We start from the raw sequence: 20,348 nt of genomic DNA on the forward strand, positions 1-20,348 counted from the left end.
TCACCACTCACAAGAGTACTTTGGCGAATTTAGCCGATCAAGCGCCTTTTTGGCGTAATTTTGTAATTTGTTCGTGATCGGTATTTACAAAGAGTGTAATCTGTTGTAGTGTCAGCGGTGTCGATGATGAACACCTACGGATCAGCAAGCGACCAAGACGAAAATTCAAGTGATGTCGAATCTGTTGTTTCATCTGATGACGAATCTCTACTGATGGAGTCGGTTTCACAGGTCCTCTTATACTCTTTGTTGCCGCATACTTTTTTTCAGGCTAAAGCCTAATTTATCTTTTTGCTAAATTCTGTTTTGTTTCAGTTCTAAGATAAATAATTATATTGCTGTTATTACCGCAACGGAGGCAATTATATATGAACTTTTTTTTATCTATTCTGTTTTTTTAGGTCGGGCAAAACCGAAACCACGCCGAAGATGAACGTCACAATGCAGCTCGCCCCAACCCCCAACCTCGTCACTTTATGACCCCCCAGCATCAGCAGTCGCTCCAGCAACAAAAACATTTCGACAATCGTGCTTATCCAAACACGTACCACAGACACCCAGGGCCCTCGCTCGAGGAAGACGCCCCGCTCATCCAGGATCACAAGGACGCGCCCTTGACCAAACCGAGATCGGGTCGGCGAGTAGGAAACAAGTCTCGTCGCCAGAGGGCGTCAAACAAAGACCTCTCGCGATTAAACAGTGCCAGTAGTTCGACTTCCTCGTCCTACCAACACAACACCGGGGATAGCGGGATGAGCGCCGGTGTAGGTTGCTCCACGGAACACAGCAGCCTTAACAGTAACGCCAGCGCGGGTAGCGGTAACGCGGGAGCAGTGAGTCGTAGTCGCACCGCCGGAAACCTCTCTTCCTTCGATTCCCCTGTCGCCACTGAGCATCACGTGACCTCGGAAGAAGAACTCACGCAACGAAGCTTGCCGCCCGACGGAAACTATTCCAGCGCGGTTTCGCCCACTGCCAGTTGTGTGTCAGAGCAAAGCGGATATCACAGCACTGGTTCCAGTTGTTGGCAATACCACGAGCCTCATAAAGCTTCCGCAGCAGCCCCGAGACGCGTCATCAGAAATGACGCCAGTCCTGATTCCGTTCCGATGACCCAACACAACAGCACGCATTCTTTGGGTAAGTTATATCTGCTGCTTGCACTGCGTTCTGTTTCGGAGGAATTTTCTTTCGTATTTGAACAATTAACTTAACACACATTGAATGAATGTTTTTAATTGATCTTGATTAGACTTTGGGCAGTAGAATATTGACCACTGATATGTTTGTTTGCTTTTCAGGCGACCGCAACTCCGGGTTTCCGAAACCGTCTCAGCGTTTTTATCCAAACACAATAAATGCATCGGCCCCCGCGATGCAGGAGTGCACTCTGGCGCCAACTACCGATGGCAGTGGGGTAACAAGAGATGCCCCTCAGTTTCAACTTGCTAGGACCGTGCTTGTTGGCGGCATCGTCGGGAAAGCGGCACGCGGAAGGCCGCAAGAGCTATCAGATGTTCCCGAAGTTTCCACTTCTGATTTCTGCGAAGACTACAGCGACCAGAGTCAATGATTTAGATCAAATATCCAACGATATTTAACCAAAGATAAATCAATCGTGCAGTGAAAATTGCAGCGAACACTGGACTGAACACCGCAACCGAAACTTTATCACTGTCAGATCGCGCAATAGCTCATGTAAGCGCGTCCCTTGTGTCTATCGCATTTTTCGCACATGGCAGTTCCATTTTTCATTGTCCACGTATTTACTTTCGTTAAGGCGCCCGAGGCAGCCACTGCGTTGCATGCTTTCCTATTGTTTTTACACGCCATTGATTTGTGTTGCTTTTGTCGCAATGGCTTGCAGACATTTTGTTCGCACCCAAGCTCAGTACATTCATCTTCCAATCACTCTCATCTGTGAAACTTAGTAGATGAGCAGGGCTTTGGGGGAAAAAGCAAGCGTGCTATACTTGTTTTTTTAGCAAACACAAACAAACCTAAAATCAAATCCTGGTATTCCTTTTACGCTTGTAGGTGTCGAGCGAAGCAATGCTTTTTGTCTCACGGCGTACTTGTCCATTCTCGCTTGCCGTCCCATACAGTGTCAGCGTTTTGGTGGCATCTGCTGAGCAGTATACTGTACCTTTTCGTCAGAGGTCTTGTCTTTATACTCTTAATCCTGCTGAGATTTACAGCCTTATACATTGTGTAAAGGCCCAGCATTTTTGTGTCCCCGCTTTGTTGCCTGTTCTATTTATTCGTGCTCCTCCAGCGCTCTTTGGCGTCGTTACCATGGCGACTGCGAGTTCGACGACCATGACTTTGTCTGGTTTTTGGTTCCGCGTCCACAATAAACGTTCGGTCTTTAGACTGCTGTCCTATTATTTGCTATACTTTTCAAGTTGCCGGTTATCGAGTTGGATACAACACGGGGTCAACAAACTGGGCGTACTTTGATCATTTATGCTTGTATGATACTGTTTTCAATTGTGGGTTTGGGTTTAAACCATACAGTAGTCATGTAAATAATTGTAAAACAAATTCATAATAACATAATAAAATGACAGTGTGAACGACGTAACTAAGATCTCAGGTAAAAGCGTTTTAGTTTTTGAACCAAAGCGGCGTATACATATTGCACAAAAGCTTACGTATGTGGGTTGCTTTGGGTTGGCGACATGCTCAGACAGTTTGCAATGTAAAAGAAACGCACTGAAGAACGTGACGAGAAAACAGTTTTTTAAAAAATAGTTAACTAGGTAATGAACGTACGTATCTTTCAATTGGAAACAAAATACAAAACAAGTATTGCAGCATCATCGTAATGCCAATTTTGGTAAAACAACTTTGCTTGTGAAGCCAACGTAGCCTACTATATTGTGGAAGCATCTCCAATCATCAACAAACAATAGCGTTTGGAAGGCAAGTCAATGAGCAACAAGGAAATAGGACGTGAAGATCGCGTTCGCGTAGGCTTTGTTTAAAGAATAACATCGTCAAAGCTGTTTATGAATCAGGCCAGATAAAATGGTGATGCCTTCTTAGTGTAGCTAATACAGGTATAGCTAGTACACGATTTTATGTGTAGCCAAGTGCGAAGTAAAGCGAGTTCTACGAAATTTACGCATTATTTTATATAGTTGTGAATATAATGGATTTGCAAATAAACATACCGTCACGGTGTTTTGGTGTGATATTCACTTTAAAGTTACAATTGGCAATTTTATTGGTTTAGTTTTTTGCAAATAAAAACAGATTGTCAACGAACTTGTGCTGTCTGTAAATGTAGTGTGGTATTATCAAGAGAAAATTTTGTTCCATGCGTTTATGGTCGCAAGCACAGCAATGTTTTGTTTGTTCGTGCTTTAGAAAAAACAATTCTAGTCTCAAAACAGGCGCAGACGTTGCCTGTGATTCAGTCTGCATACAAGATTAGAGACTATTCTTATTTGAGTCACGCCCTGATTTGACGTTTTCATCAATTAAATTTTAATGCAATAACTATATTTAATAGTGTGTCGGTGCCCATAATGAGTGGTTTGGACGTGAAACCAGCTGGCAGATGTAGATAGACGTTTTATTACAAACGTTAGCGTTATTTGTGATTGTAGATGTGGTTTGAGTAAATTGTGCAAAAAATTCTAATTAATTAACGTATTTCTGCATTATTGCATAAGCATTTATATATTGACTGTTTATAAAATCCTTAACATTTGAAAACGACCAATGGAACTGTGAAATAGCATGATTTTTCTTAAAAATAAACAAAACTTTACGTTTTTGTTAATTGAACAAATAAACCTCAAATATGTTTAGATTTTGTTGAGGTATTTGGTTGTCTGTTCTGTATTAATTTACTTACTAAGATATTGTATGTGTTGCATAATGATTACGATACTACTATATCTTGCAAAATGCTTTAGTTACTAACAACATGATTTGTAAAAATTGATAGTACTGTTACACCAGTCTGCAGAGTATGACAACTACACGCTCAAGTTTTTCTTTAACTTTTATTGTTTGCATGCAAAAAGTTTTTGACTGCGTGTGAAAAATGTTTCGGCATTCAAATGTCTAAACATAAAACAACTAACAAAAAGCACTACAGACGTTTTATCGTTTTCGTTGCATGCAGGCTTAGTGGTCATGCACGCCCAAGATCTTGTCGGGAACTGCCATATTCTGCAGACTGGCTGTAATATAGGGTTATTGCAATTTGCAGAAAAAACTAAATGTCTTCTTTAAATTTTACTTTTGCAGATCATTAGGCAGCATACACAATGGCCCACTAACAACATACTTCAAACTCACTGTGCTGCAATATTATGCAATAAGTTTTCATGCAAATGCTGACATACTTTTGAAAGCAGAATGGCCCACAAAGCTTATTTGAGCCCCAATCCACCCACCCAGAATGTGAGGCCCGTTGTTCCGGACTCTCCAAGTATGATTCTGTACAGCAAAATGGAACACATCATTGGGCGTATGCAGGATGAACAGATTGGTGTACCTATTAAAACTGTCAAAAGCCTGTTAACAAAAATCCCAGATGTGTTTAGTGGTGAAGATCTTGTAAACTGGCTAGTCAACAATGTTTCAATTGGCGATCAAGAAGAAGCAATCCATTTGGGGTCTCTCATTGCAGCACATGGCTATTTCTTTCCCATTGACGATCATGTAATCACTTTAAAAAATGATGGATCATTTTATCGTTTTCAATCACAGCGCCATTGGCCCTCCAAAGGTTGGGACCCTGAAAATACTGAATATGCAATTTACCTGTGCAAGCGCACAATGCAAAACAAGGCAAGGCTTGAACTTGCTGACTACGAAGCAGAAAATCTTGCACGGCTGCAGAGAACTTTCTCAAAAAACTGGGAATTTATATTTGCAAAAGCTGAGCAAGAGGCAAAAAGAGATCGTAAACGTGATAAAATTGAGCGCAAAGTATTAGACAGCCAGGAGCGTGCATTCTGGGATGTGCACCGGCCAGTACCAGGTTGTGTAAACACCACTGAAGTGGACATCAAAAAGGCATACTGGTATAAGGACCGCTCTAAAAAGTCCATGTACAATTCCTCTCCTAGAAAAAGTAGTTCTGAGAAAACATCACCAAGTCCAAGGAAAGACACAGAAACCATTGAGTCTCTGAATCTTACCATACAAAATCTAAGAAGGCAGTTGGATCGGCATTGTCTGAAGATGTCAAAAGTGTGTGAAAGTATTCTCAGCTACACGGATCAGCAGCTTAATTATGATCCCTTGCACACCCCTGTTGAGCCATCAAATCCTTGGATTTCCAATGAAGAGAACTACTGGACTGAAAGCCGTGAAAAGGACATTACAGTACGGAGAGCCACAAGGTGGAAATTTTCCTTTGGAGGTCTGCTGCAAGACAATCGTGGCAGGGAGGAATTTCGCAAGTTTTTGGAAAAGGAATTCTCAGCAGAAAACCTGGATTTTTGGCTTGCTTGCAAAGATCTCAAAATGCAACCCATCAACAAAGCAAAAAGCACTGTGCAGCAAATTTACCAGGACTATGTTTCAGAAGAGACGCCAAATCCCATTAATATTGATTCTAAAATTTATGACATCACCATGAAGAACATGGCCAATCCTGATCGATACTGTTTCGAAGAAGCCCAAGAGCACATCTATCAGTTAATGAAAAACGACAGTTATGCAAGGTTTCTAAAGTCGGATCAGTACAATGGGTATGTAAAAGGTAAGAAGCCAGCAGATCGTGCCCAGCGAAGCAGGATAATGCCGTCATCATATAACCCACTACTAAATGAATCCGGAGGCTCAGATTAAACTAGTTACTTTCACATTTCCTTCATCAAAGTTTTTGGGAACAAGGTGGGCTCCGCCATAAATATTGAATTCCTATTTATTTGTAACAACTCTTTAACACTGTTAGAATGCAGTTGTGTCTGGTGACCATCCTTTATTTTATTTGTTGTCATTTGAAATGCGATGAGCCATGTCCACAATTTATTGCTTTCTGTCCAAAGACACATTAGTCTTTTGTTTAAGTGTGACTTTAGTAGGTTTGTTTTCATTATCATGCGCTTCTTCAGTTGTTACAAAACTTATTTATTTTATTAATATGCTATTTTAAAGCAGTGGTAAACTACACTGGTTGAGTCTAAATTTTGAAATGAAACACATAATTTGCTTAAATATAGTTATGTCAAGAAAATGCTCGTATTAGTGCTATGATTTTTATAGTCTTCCATCAGTAAACTTTAGTTGGCATTTTTAGTAATGAAACAAATTATTTTGTTCTCACCGTTTGTATCAACTATATACAATATCTGTTTGTTTGTGTGCAAAAAAGTGTGATTTCACGTGTCAGGCCTGCAACTATTACATTCCTCTCCTTGTTCCATTGGGTTGTAATTGCATGACTCATTTTTAAAGACTGGACCTGCATTCAGGTGCTTGCATCAGCACGGTGCAGTTGCCCATTAACTCCTTTTCCTCATTATCTGCCTAATCCTTCACATAACAGCATGCATGTGCAATGCCTGTTGATGCCAACGACTTTTGCCAGTTTCAGAGTTGTTTTTTAAGAGTTCACTGTGCTGCCCAACTTCAATATTTCTGCGCAAAACTGCTGAGATTATTTTTTTTATGTCCACATACACATGACATTATTGATTACAAGACCTATTTGTACTATTCACACAAAAATCAAGAATATAGTGAAGTGTTGAACACACGTGCTAATGTGCCCTGTTGTGTGTTATTTTTGTTTTGGTATTGTCTTTGTGCACTCCTTAAGTTTATTGTTTGGTAGTTGGCACATTTTTTGGCTCCTGTATTCCCCAAAACACTATGTTGTTTTTGTGTTTTCCTTATGTTTTGTGATGATTTCAAATGTCCCAGAGTATAAGTATCGATTTGAAAAGCATCATATGTGAGGAGTTTCAACCAAAGATAATAAACTGGGCAAATATTGAAGTTTATTGCCTTTCATAGGCATCAGTGTTACATTAAATTACTACAAAAACAGGATAAAATTAAGAAAACCAATAGTTAGAAATTAGGAAAAAGAAAAGTGCCAAGACAAAATTAATGAGTGCATATATAATTCATTCTTATAAGACTATCATGTTCAATGCATACAAACGGGTAATGAGAAAAATGTCAACAATTAAAGTTTAACAATTTGTTTTCCAATGTTTCCACCATTCATCAATGACACAAATGCCTTTCCAGCATTTTCTAGGCCTTGAATGCAAGTCTCCTGACTTTTTAGAATGCCTTTCTGGTATCCGTCCATCAAAAATTTCCTGGCATCAGGAAACTTCGACGGATAATTAAGAACCAGAAAGCGTTCTCGGGATATGTGGCGCTGTTCAACCAACTTCATAATATCTGGATGCAATGGTGGTGGATAAGGGACATCTTTATTGTATACAGCAATCTGGCCACAAAGAATAACACTTGAATCCTGGTTCATAGACCTAATGACATCATTGCTTACATCACCACCAACATTGTCAAAGTACACATCGACGCCTGAAGGGCATTGTATGCTCAACTCTGCATATACATCTTGGGTTTTATAGCAAATAGCCCCATCAAAACCAAAATTTTGTTTAATGAAGCTGCATTTTTCTGGTGAACCACAAATTCCAATCAATTTTCCACATCCAAGGATTTTGGCAACTTGTCCTGCAACAGAACCACATGCACCAGCAGCGGCACTGATCACCATGGTTTGATTAGACCCAGAAACAATGTTGCCTCTTTCCATAACACCAATTGAAGCCGTAAGGCCAGTTATGCCCAGAAGACCCAAAGCCAATGATGAATTTTCGCTGTTCAGTCCTTCAAGTTTCCGAACACTCAGACCTGATAGGACAGTGTATTTTTGCCATGGCCAATCCAAACCAACAGCAGCCACCAGGTCTTCTGGTTTTAAGGAATCGGTTTTGCTTTTTACAACCACCCCAACTGCTGGACCATTGAGTGTTTCGCCAACTTTCCAAGCTGGTGCATAATCTACTCCACTGTCATCATTCATTCTACATCTCATGTAAGGGTCAACACTTAAGTACAAGGTTTTAACCAAGACCTGGCCTTCGACTGGGTCACTGGGTAAGGGACAAGATTCACATGAAAAGTTTTCATGCATTGGGGGGTTGTTTACACCAGGGCGACTGGCAAGAAAAATACGCCTATTCTCAGATTTCAACATTATATATTAAACACAACCATTCCTGCACGAAAAAACATAAAACAAATTAATCCATGTTTGGCAGAAAAAAAAATAAAATAATGACAACGTTGTTTGAAAAAGATGTATATGCCATACAAAAGTTAATATATTATTCCTTAGGTTCTGTTTTGAAATCTGTATTCTTGGCCTCTTTATAAAGATAGAAAACTATACACAAAATAGCCAAACAAGAGAGAGTCAAGAAATAGTCAGTAAACATCACACCACGGAATCCCTTCTCCATTAAATAACTTTTGATTTCTTGTTTCTCCTTTTGTCCAACTTCAACATTTTTATACTTTATCACGTCTGGAACATCCTCGATGGACTTGTATTTTCCAAGTCTCACCAAGATGCGTTTGTCGAAATAGTTCAACTTTCTCATCTTAGTTTTTTGTGCCTTTTCCTCGATTTTCTTGGCCCTGATGCTTGCCGATATGTGCACCGGAGGCATTTCAATGGTTTCAGTGACAACTTTTGCAGACTTGGTGTCCATGGATGGCTGAAACCTTTTGATAACTTGTTCTTTGTCGTTTAAACGGGATTCCCTCCTCACTGGAAGAATGGCCAATCTTTCCAGTGACGATTTTCCAGTCAACACCATGCAACATTTGGTAAGATGGTTCATTTTTCTCCTGGTCTAAACCTTGGACAAAAACAACAGATTAATGTACATTAGGTAATAACAACATATATTTGATGCATTGAACTGTAAACTGTTTGGCAGTTTTATAGGCCGAAAAGCGTCACCGTTACGTCATGATATCGTCACATGTGTTGTGACGAAAACATGATTTCACTGCAGATGACGCAATGACAGCGACACTTTTTCTCATAAAATTGTCCCATGCCCTTTGCCGTTTGCCCTAATGATCGCGACAAAGCAGCGAGCATATTCACGCAAGGTTTTTTTCTTCGGTGTCACTAGTGTTGACCGGCCAACGAGAACGTGGTAATGGTTTTGTTAACTGTGAACTGTTTGAAGTGATGCTGTTTAGCACGAATGACTCTCTTTGAGTTAAATATAACTTAAAATATAAACACTCTGAAACTGTAATATTACAAAATAAATGGAATTGTGGACATTCGTTACTCTTTCCCTTTTATCGGGATTTATTCTTTTTATATTTTTCAAGGAAATCAATGGTGCGTAACCTCCCAAACACGGTTTAGTGATGCATTTGCTTTCGCAAAATTCGCGCGTTTTGCACGTTGCATTGGGGCAAAAAAAAATTATTTCGTTTCAAGTATTTGTATTCAATGCAATTGGTTTGTTATTCAAGTTGCTCATGGCCTTTTTGTTACTCTCAATGCACCAGAACAAACACTTGAATTCTGAATAGCTTTAGCAGCTGTAAAGTGAACCAAATAAATATTTGGTAAACATGAATGACTGAAAATTCCACTGATACATTTTTGTAATTCTTTAAATCACTCTTAATATATGTTGCAAATTGGTAATAAGCCTTTATTGACTGAGTTTACAGCATTTTTTACGTAGTCATAACATCTTGCATCAATGTACCAGAAAATAGCAGTAGTCTTGACAGGGTTTGCTGCAGTTTTCATCGCCATGGCCTGGCGGTCACATGGTAAAAATAATCTTGACATGATTAACAACTTACGTAAGAATGGTATAATCAAGTCCGACTCTGTGTTTGAAGCCATGAAGCATACTGATAGAAAGCATTATGTTAGCAGCATGCCATACAACGATAGTCCACAAAGCATTGGTTACCAAGCCACGATCAGTGCTCCGCACATGCATGCATATGCCTTGGAAATTCTGCATGAACATTTGACGAAAGGAGGAAATGTCTCTGCATTGGATGTGGGATCTGGAAGTGGATATTTAACAGCATGTTTTGCACGAATGATGGGAGATACAGGAAAGGCATATGGCATTGAACATATACAGGAGCTTGTAACTAAATCCCTTGAAAACATCAGAAATGATGATATTGGTCTTTTGAACAATGAAAGAATAATAATAAAGCAAGGTGATGGCCGCTTAGGATATGACCCCGATAACAGAAAGTATGAACTTTATGATGCAATTCATGTTGGAGCAGCCGCAAGTCAAATTCCCAACACACTTCTTGAGCAGTTAAAGATTGGCGGTCGACTTATTTTACCAGTGGGGGCTGCGGGTACAACTCAAACTTTCCAACAGTGGGATAAGGGTGACGATGGCAAGGTCACTAAGAAAGATTTGATGAAAGTTGTGTATATTCCCTTAACTGACAAGAAAAAGCAGTGGCCCGGCTGATTTGAATTTTTATATACATGGTTTGGTGCATTGGTCAATGTGTTCTCATTGGGTGTTTATTTGCATGTTACATATCATGTAAAAAATGATTAAAATTGTTGACATCAACTTTATTTGTTACTTTTTTGCTTTTGTTTGAAACTGTTAATTTTATTTTTGCAATTATCATTATTTACATAGACACTGTCGAACTGTAGCCTAGTATGTTAAAAAATTAAATTGCATAATGTCAGAGGATAGTATGGAAAAATACTCTGTTGAAGAGCTTGAAGCAGCCATTGAGCAAGAGCTGCAGATGAAGTAGGTGCTGTGGTAATGTTGATTGTTTGCCACCCTCTCGTTCTTTTCCAGAAAAATGATGGATCAGTCCATTGCTGACCTCAAAGATACTGTGCAAGAATTGGATGCAAAATTTAAACAAATCAACACTGAGGGAAATGAATGGAAAACAAGGTGAATATAATGATTTCAAATTACTGCCTAGCATAAATATATCTAATGAATATTGTTTTGTGAAGATAGACTAGTTTAACACAAATACAGAAATTTAATAGCCACAACGTAAAGGGTGCATGTCTAAAAAAAAATTTTAAACCACGAGTTATTGTAGATATGAGACGCAGCATGAAATGAACAACCAATTAGAAAGACAAATGGAGAGTTTAAAAGACAAAATTCAGCTTCATAACGGACCAAATCGTAAGGATAACATGGTTGTAAAGAACCTGGAAGAAATGAGTGATGTAATACATTTTTTGTGTTGAAAATAACACATAGAATAACATTTTTCTGATTTAGACTGGATTAAAAGGCTTGGCCAGACAATTGGAAAAAGAGAAAAGCAGCTTGGAGGGGCAGCTTCGTGACATGGAATGGCGCCTGGACCAAGTATGTGCAAATACAGAGAATAAACATAACTTACCCACTAGGCATAATGAAACTTTCATTTCTTGTAAATCGCAAAGAAAGCAAATCAAATATTTCCCAATATTGTCGAAACTTTGTTTGGTTTTCATTTTGAATTAACTGTTAAGGTGTATGTTGACCATCAGTAAAACAATAGCACATGATAACAAATCCATTCCAAGCTTCTGCAACATTAACAAAACCTGCAGGTTTGTTAACCAGTTTTTCAATTTGTTTGTCAGGAATCCAAAGCTCTTCATAAGGCCACTGATGGAAGGAAAAAATACATTACAGAGCTTATGGAGGCATCTTACCACTTGGACTCTTATGAGAAATGGCAAGGAAAGCAAACTGCACCAAAAGTAACCCCTGGAAGGTAACAAAACAGTAAAAGGCATTTTTGTGTCATCCCCAAAACCAAATGGCACACTTTGGTTAATTTATATTTTGAATTAAAACCAATTATTATAACTGCTGATTAACCAACAGGATAACACAGAGAAGAATGATACACAACCAGCCAAGAAACAGACAACCTGTGAAAAAAACTAACCAGTAAATTGCTTGATTGTCATAATAATTTACCTAACACTTCATTGTTTGTACTCTATAATAATCACTGTGCCTTGCTTTCAATTTTTTAGTCTAGCACTGTAATAAAAAAATATTTTATGAAAAGATACGATCCTCTTTAGACTTTCAAAAAAAAACAGAAACAGAATTGCGTAGAATTTTTATTTTAACACGGTGGCACAAATGGAGGAAAAAAAGAAAGGGTTAATTATCGAATTGGTTTCCAGTGGTCCAGAATACCAGGATCTCCGTACTTCATAGGTGCTGAACAAAAAAAATAAATTTTTTACACTTCCTGACATAACAAAGCATGATTGGGAAGCACATTGGCAAAAACACTATAACAAGTCATTTAAAAGTACAAACCTTTCTTAGTAAAAATGTCTTTTCGCATCAGTGCATAGTCAAGGCAGTACTTGAACCTCCCAAAGTAATACTGCTCATATCCTCTAAGCAAGTAGTAACCTGTCCAAATACCAAACATTCCCAAAGCAACGGTTCTGTGACCACCTAAAAAACACTTTTTGTTTAACTTTTACAGCATAAAAAAGCATTTTTAAGCAGTTGCTGCAATGCAAGCAATATATCTTAGGCATACCAAAAACAATTTATAAACATTTGAGGGAACTATGTCTCAAAGCTATACTTGGTTCTTTTCAATGGCCACAAAATTGTGAATGTGAGGACTTTTGTCTGGTACCTGCCATTGCTGGCTTATTCATAAACCCAATGTTCATCAATGGATTTAATGCTGCAAATCCAACTCCCAAAAGCGTAGACGTAGGGTTCATTGCCGACAGTGGATATGTGCACTTCCGGTATTCATCCAATGTTGTGGAAAACAGGTACAACCTGCTTTGCGAGGGCATATGCTTTTCCCCAAACATGTTTAGACCGTGCCTATCGCCTAAAAGCAAAAACAGAATGGAACGCATCAAGACAAACAATTTGCAACATGTCAATGAGGTGTACCACAAGTTAAGCATTATGAAAAGCCTTGTAACTGACAAAATCAGCTTAACATAGAGGTAAAGGTTAATTAAATGCAATAACTACACAGTTTAGTTGTACAAAATGCACAGTATTAAACACAGTGTTATAAACAGTTGTTTAAATACAAGGTAAATCTTTGCCAGTGTACTTCTGAACAACATGAAACATCTCTAACATATTTCTAGGGTCATGGCCATGTGAAGTTATAAAATGTCTAAGAGAGTAACTATTTAGTGAAACACTGTCCTCACATAGAAACCATTCATTGTGAAGTGGGGTGAGGCCAATTGCATTTGCCAAAATCCCACTGTGCACGTCATCAATGTAAAGCATCGGTACATAGAGAGCTTGTCTATACAAACTGCGCAATACATCTAAGGATAAAACATACCCTGAACCAGTGCAGTAATCTGGATAATATAATCCAGGGTACACAGAACGTGCAACATAGTATTTACTGTGAAGTTTGCGTATGGGTGCAGCACCTGAATGCATGCAGCCAACAAAAAGCTGTCGTGGAAGTTGACAACGTAGGTATTGCAACAAATTGTCTATATTGACATATACATCATCATCTGTGGTCATAACAAATCTTGCCCGACTACAAAATTGCAGGGCCCACTGAAACTGTGTTATTAGTTTAACTGTCAGATTGTGAAAACTATCCACAAATTCTACTTGAATGATATCCTTGTGAATCATGCTTTCCTGGTGTAACAGGGCATTGTCAAAGTTACTTTCCAGTCCCATGATAAACAACACTTTCACTCTACCAGTGCTGTAAGATTTACCAGCAGCATTTCCCCATGTTTTTCTAATAGCAGTTCTTTGCTCCACATGACTGGGTAAAGTCTTCACAAAAATTAGGAGAAAAATGTTTTCGGAAGAGCAAATATCCGCATTGTTTATTCTGTACCCAAATGTTGATTGTGGATAAATTAAAACTCTACTATCATTTCCATGATAAATGTTAAAATCAGTAGGTATGTGCAGTTTCCTGGCAATATATCCAAGAGCATCATCTGGTACGCCAGTCAAACACATAATACAGACAAACCAAAAACATGCCAGTCCAACCACAATTTTGTAATGCACTGTCAATTTATTTTTTCTTGAAGGTTTCAGTTCTTTCGCAAGGTATCCCATGACTGTTTCTGTTAATCGCTGCATTGATTATATCCTAGTTGTGCTTGAAAAACATCATTCCAAACCAATTGAGAAATATGAAGAAGAGAGCCACTGGAACAGTCATCACAAAAAGTAGACAATAGTACAGCAGTCCATTGTCGTTGTGAATCAATGAGATTTTTTTCTGCAAATGCAACAGTAATGATTTAGCCCACATAATATTGCAGTGTGATAACACAAACATATAATACCGATACAGCTCAACGTTTAAATTGAAACACAATTTGCAATTGAAACGGATTGCCACAGAAAATTATAAAGTTGTCAGTAAACGTACAAAATTAGTTAACTTTTGTATCGCTACGACGCTACCTTTTCGCAATTGCAACATACCCAAAAATAACTTACCCAGTTCGGTAAATTAACAGTAATGCCAAGCACAATCGCTGAAAGACAAACTCCTGTGCAAACAAGACAGCCAGAGCCCTTCATGAATGAATGCAACGACTTTTCCAACCGCCTTTTATTTGCCCAAGTCAATGCTGGCAGCGATGCTCGTTTGACCACAAAACAAACCTATCTCATTGAATCGGATGAGAGAAGATTGTGGCCGGTTTTTGACATAAATATGTTGGATTATGCACAAGGAATTGAACACGAAAATGTACACCATCCAGGAATTTGTAATGGCACGAAAATATAAAACTTTAGGTATCTTTAGAGCCCAATCCATAGGAGCCCCAGTATTATCATACTTTGGAGCCATCTGCATTAGGCCAGGGTTGGTTGAAGAAGTTGGTTTTCAATGCATAATTTGGCAATAGTATACTCGGATGATCAATATTTTGCTTTGACGATTTTGATTCGTCATCACTCCACAACCAAAGGAAACAAAATGAATAACAATATGAATCACTCTTAAGTCGGCAATGACTGTATCCCTCTCATTTTTGCAAGGCATTTCACTGGGTTTTTCGCAAATCGAGGTTGAGTTTTGCGCATATACGATTTAATGGAATTAATGCCTATGTCTATATGTCAGGAGAAAGCACATACCCTTAAAAATGTCTGTTTAACAAAAACAATGGCGGTAATAAAACTCTGTAATTTAAAAGAATAAACATTGTTATGGGTCACGTGCCCGCTTCAAATCTTTTTCTGAAAACATTTGTCCGCATGTTGTTTTAAATTTTACCCGATCAGCTAGTTGTTAGATTGCGGCGTTTACCTAATTATTGCGCAAGAAATAAAAAAACTTTCCGCCGAAATGTCGCACGCATTTGTGTGTTTTTGATGTCTGGCCACGACAGGACCCATATAAACTGTGTAGACTATACAGTATTTGAATTAATAATGGTGTTATATACACTTTATCGTGCAGCTTTTAACAGAACGTTCTATGCTCATAAAAACTGTTTTAATAAGTAAATGTATGCTTGAAATCATTTTTAAACTGATAATTAATCATGTCTTCTAATGCATCAACGATGAACTACCCTGCAAATGATTCTATGGCAAGGTTGATAGCCTTGGAAAACAGAACTGGTTACAGTGAGTGTGTGAAGTATTGCTTGCAACAATTGCAAATATTCATAACTTTAACATAAATCTGTTCCTGTAACATTGTGAAATATAGTTTTTTTTACAGCAATGCAACAGTTTAACGGCCAAAGGAAATATTGGAATCCAAAGTACAAAGATCCAATTCCACCCAGGGGCTGTGAAGTCTTTGTCGGCAAAATTCCCCGGGACTTGTTTGAAGATGAACTGGTACCTGTGTTTGAAAAGGAAAGCATTGCTTGATTTTTTTTCCACTGTGTTTTAAGAATATAAAATGCATAAATAATCCAAATGTGACTCGATGATTTTCATGTACAACAAAAAAATGCAAGTTTTTCATGTTTGAACATGTGCAGGTTGGTCAGTTGTATGAACTTCGTTTGATGATGGATTTTAGTGGTTTTAATCGAGGATATGCTTTTGTGTGTTACACTTGTCGTGAACATGCACAGCAGTGCATTGAGAAGTTGGACAATTATGAAATTCGACCTGGCCAACGTATTGGTGTGTGCAGAAGTGTTGACAACTGCAGGTACATTTGATTGACTTTTTTAAGCCATTATTGGTGCAAAACATTCTGTTTTTAAAAACAAGTAAGGTGTGTTGGCCTCTGAACAACTACTTTGTGTCAAAATGTCGTAACATATTTGTTTAAGCTTTTGAGTTTTGGCCTAAAAAGTTATTACAGATTATTTGTTGGAGGAATACCTAAAGATAAAACACAGCAAGAGATCATGCAAGCCATGTGTGAAATATCTGAGGATGTTAGTGATGTCATAGTGTACCCCGGCATAGAATCAGGTTACTTAATCAAGAAAATATGCAAGACCTATGTTCAAACAAGTTAAAACGTTTGTAACAGTTCAGGATTTTAAGAGAAAAAGAGAAAGTGTGTTATAACAGGTGAAGCGAATCGTGGTTTTGCGTTTGTTGAGTATCACACTCATCGTGCAGCGGCCATGGCTCGAAGAAAGCTAATACCGGGCAGGATCACGATTTTTGGTAATGAAGTGGTGACGGATTGGGCTGAACCAGAAGTGGATGTAATTGCCATATTTGCTGCTTCATTTTAAACAATAACATGTAGTTGTCACTTCTGCAGGCTAATGACACTTTGAGTAGGATTAAGAATGTGTATGTGAGAAACTTAAAAGTGACAACATCGCATCACACAATTTTCTCTGCTTTTAATGCGATTCGACCTGGAGTGATTGAAAGAGTTAAAAAGATTGAGGATCGCGATTATGCTTTTGTTCATTTCATGAGAAGAGAGGATGCTTTGTATGCAGTGCAGGTGCGACAAGTTGTAGTTTACCAAAACTTTTTCATCTTCTGTGTGTTTAGCCCAATATCAGCCTTCAACAGTTTTTATCAAAGCATTTTTTGAGTTCCATGCAGGGTAACTACTCATATTCTCTAGGTAATGAATGGACAGATAATAGATGGACAGGCTGTGCAAGTTTCCTTGGCAAAACCACCTTCTAATAAGCGTGATGTGAAAACTGTCACAATTACTTCGGCTGTTTCACCACCAGCTTCTCTTCCAAACAGTTGGTTACTTACATATTTATACAGCCTTAATGTTTTTTCCCAATTTTGATGAATATTTCGAAGGTTACCAACCATAATTTGCTGAAGTATATGCTCAACAAGCTTCCATGCGTCCAGAGCTACTTTTGCTTGACAACCCAATAGTGCATTTTTTCTCTTTTACAGATGGATTTACCTTGGATACCAAGCAGCAACCATATTGTTTTGATCGAATGAATGCAATGCTAATTTCAAAACCAAACACCAACACTCAACCTCCGAACTCGATGCCAAGTGGTCCAGGTTTACCAGTCCCCAATCTATTGCCTGTTACTGCTCCACAAAACCAGCTTGCTAACATGATGACATTGCCAAATCACAACGGGGTACACAGATACAGATACTAGTATTGTTTTAATACCTATAAAAATCTAAGAAACCTAGCAATTAATCTTAAAAGTTATGTGACTATGTCGTTGAAGAACTTCGAACTGTTGTTGTTTTTAGAATCCTCCCAGCTTAAATATGAATCAACACCAGCAGCAGCAACAAAATCCCTTTTCCAACAATCTGCCGCCAGTTCCAAACCCTTTTTTGAATCCACTCAAACTTGGCCATCCATCATTATCAATGTCGATGCCCAATCTAAACTATCAGGTTCCACCTGTGCCACCAAGCAAACCTCCAACTCTAGGCCTCTCTGATAGTAACATGATGAACGAATTCAAGCGCATGCTTATGACAGAAGATCAAAATGGGAAATCCAATCTGGAGCCAGTGTGTACTTTGGATCACATCTCCAAGATACAATGTCCAGTGGTAGGGAATGTTTTAAATTTTCTAACTGTTAATGTCATTCTGATGGCAATGATGGTGTGATGTAGTTAAAAATATTGCTGCAAAATGTAGTGGTCTAGTTAGGAGTAAGAATTTGTAGGTGAATATTATTATTCTTTTGCAGCTGTACCTTGACCAGCTATGCAGTATGTTTAACAATGATATACGTCCAACTTACCAACTCTATCACGATGAGAGTTTAGGGATCACCCGCTATGTTTACAAAGTGACTGTGATGAACAAGGTCTACATGCCACCCTCCCACATGTATTCAATCAGTGTCGCTGATGCCAGGAAGAACTCTGCAAGACATGTTCTTCACCAACTTGGTATTATCCCATTTCATTAAAGATCTATTATGTTAACCAACCTACAAGCAATGTTTTGAAGTAGACAGTTTAACGCATATATTTTTTGTTATTTATGTGCATTTGCATGTACCCTGATTGTTGCACAATTTCGTTTTAAACTGCCACACATTGATTTTTCAAACCTTAAGTAGCATTGACCATATCACAAATTTTTAGAAAGGGGTTACTTATATCACAAATTGACTCATACTTTTTAGCTGTAGATGCCTTTTTACCATTTTACATCTTACTGACAGGCCCTTGGCTCAAGCTCAAATTTCTTGAAATTGTGAATGGCAATCGAGCACCTCCACAGCCACCAAAACCAAAGGAAATAAAATCACCATGGCCTGAAAGCTTGAATAGTTACCCTCTTGCACCAATGAACTGGAAGCCAAATCCACCTACCAATCTTTCTGCTGGCCTTGGACCAATGTCTGACACAAAACCAACTGTTTCAATCAATTCTGATCATGCTTGGAAACATTGGGTGGAGGTAATGGTCTCGCTCTATGTTTGTATCTCACATAAATCTTGACAATTTTAGTTCAATCAGTAAACACATTAAGCCAGACTTTTTTATACCTGTGGTGATATTTTTTATCTGTTTTACCAGATATAAACCCTATGACATGAGTGTATAGTCTTCAATAATAAACAGTGGTGTTGGAGAAAATGATTGTTATCAAGCAAAACAACGCTTAAACTTATTATCAGATGGGTTTACCTATTACAACAACCTCACAAACCCAACCTCATGGCAATATTGTGACTCAACATCCAAGCTACAGCAGTTTAAAGGTAAACTCACCAAGAACAAATTCTTCACTTGGTCTATCTGATAATCTGTGGAAGCGCCTGCCTATCTCTGAAGATAGCAGCCCCATGATGGTATGTGATGTGATAAATTGTGTAATACATTGTATTGTAAAAGTCTTCCACAGTCTTGTTTAGTTGCCAGTTTTTAATTGAGATTTTAGCAAGCTAACATGCATTAAAAGTATGTAAACTATGTTTAAACTATATCAAACTAATAAATTTTTATGATTTGAATAAGAAATACCTAAATTTGTCATTTTATGAAGGAACTATTTTTATTATCAATGCGGCAGCAAAGCCGTATAAGAAAGAAGTTTTGCTTAATATTATTCCGAAGAAGATAGGAGAGAGCTTTAACGAACAATACTGTGTTCCAGCCCTCAATCAGGACAAAACTTCAGGATAATGCATCTCTTCTAGCACCTGGCATTGGTTCAAGCTGTTTTTCTGACATAAAACGACAGCAATCCGTATTTGATCAGGCAGCACCATCACCAAACTTCTAAATGAATTTTTCCAGGATGATGATGCTCTTGCTGCCGCCAATTTTCTTGTAAACCTACTTCTTGCTAAATTTTAAATCAACAACTTTTTTAACCATAAAATGACTTTTGTCTGCTAATCAGCTAAAGTTCTCTGTGTTATTTCTGCTACTGACTATTTGTTTCGAATCGCTTACTCTTGAAAAAAGGTCACTTCTTTAGTAAACAATAATGGCCAAATTTTTTTCCGAAGAAAGCAGAGGAATTGAATCCTCATCACAATTGGTTACATGAAATCTATTTCTTACAAATCAGTGACAATCAATAACCGTTTATTGAATCCTTGTTCGTTTTCAGCTTTTAATGTTCCTTTGTGTTGGGTTCGTATTTCGTTCGTTAAACGTTTGTTAAGACTTTAAACGACCTTCCTTTTACAAAAGAACAATAAAACATAAATGACGAATTTTTTGTTTACATGCATACATTAAAACATTTTGGAAGAAAAGACACTAATGTTCCTTGGCGAAATTAAGAGATTTAACAGGAAAATGTGGTTTGTATCCTACTCTGGCAACAAAGCCACTAAAACAGGGATTCCCAACCCTTTTGAAGTCAGGAATATAAAATCAGAGTAAGTCTGCAGACCAGTACCATAAATTTACGCAAAG

General features: G+C 38.1%; 9 protein-coding genes across 10 annotated transcripts in view; 5 read left to right on the plus strand and 4 right to left on the minus strand.

Annotated features, from left to right (window-relative positions):
- LOC145911630 (roundabout homolog 2-like) overlaps nt 1-2,367 on the plus strand; it is a 53,503-nt gene extending 51,136 nt beyond the window's left edge. For both annotated transcript variants that reach the window (XM_082999030.1, XM_082999032.1), the window contains 3 exons: nt 110-231; nt 402-1,140; nt 1,302-2,367. In XM_082999030.1, the coding sequence (XP_082855156.1) occupies nt 110-231; nt 402-1,140; nt 1,302-1,573 (1,133 nt within the window). In that variant the 3' untranslated portion in view covers nt 1,574-2,367. The remainder of the gene's footprint in view (nt 1-109; nt 232-401; nt 1,141-1,301) is intronic.
- A 1,610-nt stretch (nt 2,368-3,977) lies between these two features.
- LOC145911439 (regulator of G-protein signaling 7-like) lies at nt 3,978-6,969 on the plus strand. Its single transcript, XM_082998771.1, has one exon. It carries the CDS (start codon nt 4,375-4,377, stop codon nt 5,815-5,817), a length of 1,443 nt encoding a protein of 480 aa, XP_082854897.1. The 5' UTR covers nt 3,978-4,374; the 3' UTR covers nt 5,818-6,969.
- Nucleotides 6,970-6,999: 30 nt separating this feature from the next.
- Nucleotides 7,000-13,930, minus strand: LOC145911441 (prostaglandin reductase 2-like). Its single transcript, XM_082998773.1, has 2 exons — nt 13,920-13,930; nt 7,000-8,192 (listed from the first exon to the last, which is right to left on the minus strand). Exons 1-2 carry the CDS (start codon nt 13,928-13,930, stop codon nt 7,163-7,165), a joined length of 1,041 nt encoding a protein of 346 aa, XP_082854899.1. The 3' UTR covers nt 7,000-7,162.
- Nucleotides 8,222-8,901, minus strand: LOC145911445 (uncharacterized). Its single transcript, XM_082998776.1, has one exon. The coding sequence runs from the start codon at nt 8,859-8,861 to the stop codon at nt 8,343-8,345; it is 519 nt and encodes a 172-aa protein (XP_082854902.1). The 5' UTR covers nt 8,862-8,901; the 3' UTR covers nt 8,222-8,342.
- Nucleotides 9,435-10,681, plus strand: LOC145911442 (protein-L-isoaspartate(D-aspartate) O-methyltransferase-like). The gene has a single exon (XM_082998774.1). It carries the CDS (start codon nt 9,753-9,755, stop codon nt 10,500-10,502), a length of 750 nt encoding a protein of 249 aa, XP_082854900.1. The 5' UTR covers nt 9,435-9,752; the 3' UTR covers nt 10,503-10,681.
- LOC145911444 (coiled-coil domain-containing protein 169-like) lies at nt 10,664-12,047 on the plus strand. Its single transcript, XM_082998775.1, has 6 exons — nt 10,664-10,802; nt 10,854-10,955; nt 11,113-11,245; nt 11,301-11,390; nt 11,651-11,784; nt 11,898-12,047. Exons 1-6 carry the CDS (start codon nt 10,729-10,731, stop codon nt 11,965-11,967), a joined length of 603 nt encoding a protein of 200 aa, XP_082854901.1. The 5' UTR covers nt 10,664-10,728; the 3' UTR covers nt 11,968-12,047.
- On the minus strand, nt 12,125-13,093 carry LOC145911446 (uncharacterized). The gene is made up of 3 exons (XM_082998777.1): nt 12,682-13,093; nt 12,348-12,491; nt 12,125-12,245 (listed from the first exon to the last, which is right to left on the minus strand). The coding sequence occupies exons 1-3, from the start codon at nt 12,965-12,967 to the stop codon at nt 12,190-12,192; spliced, it is 486 nt and encodes a 161-aa protein (XP_082854903.1). The 5' UTR covers nt 12,968-13,093; the 3' UTR covers nt 12,125-12,189.
- Nucleotides 12,889-14,651, minus strand: LOC145911440 (lactosylceramide 1,3-N-acetyl-beta-D-glucosaminyltransferase A-like). The gene is made up of 2 exons (XM_082998772.1): nt 14,511-14,651; nt 12,889-14,286 (listed from the first exon to the last, which is right to left on the minus strand). The coding sequence occupies exon 2, from the start codon at nt 14,142-14,144 to the stop codon at nt 13,092-13,094; it is 1,053 nt and encodes a 350-aa protein (XP_082854898.1). The 5' UTR covers nt 14,145-14,286; nt 14,511-14,651; the 3' UTR covers nt 12,889-13,091.
- A 917-nt stretch (nt 14,652-15,568) lies between these two features.
- Nucleotides 15,569-19,604, plus strand: LOC145910778 (putative RNA-binding protein 46). The gene is made up of 12 exons (XM_082997982.1): nt 15,569-15,653; nt 15,751-15,899; nt 16,019-16,194; nt 16,351-16,463; nt 16,566-16,705; nt 16,765-16,956; nt 17,083-17,212; nt 17,887-18,011; nt 18,154-18,358; nt 18,637-18,875; nt 19,097-19,270; nt 19,437-19,604. The coding sequence occupies exons 1-12, from the start codon at nt 15,569-15,571 to the stop codon at nt 19,602-19,604; spliced, it is 1,896 nt and encodes a 631-aa protein (XP_082854108.1).
- The last annotated feature ends 744 nt before the right edge of the window (nt 19,605-20,348 follow it).

The sequence above is a fragment of the Ascidia mentula genome, chromosome 8 (assembly GCF_947561715.1).
Source record: "Ascidia mentula chromosome 8, kaAscMent1.1, whole genome shotgun sequence".
NCBI lineage: Eukaryota > Metazoa > Chordata > Ascidiacea > Phlebobranchia > Ascidiidae > Ascidia > Ascidia mentula.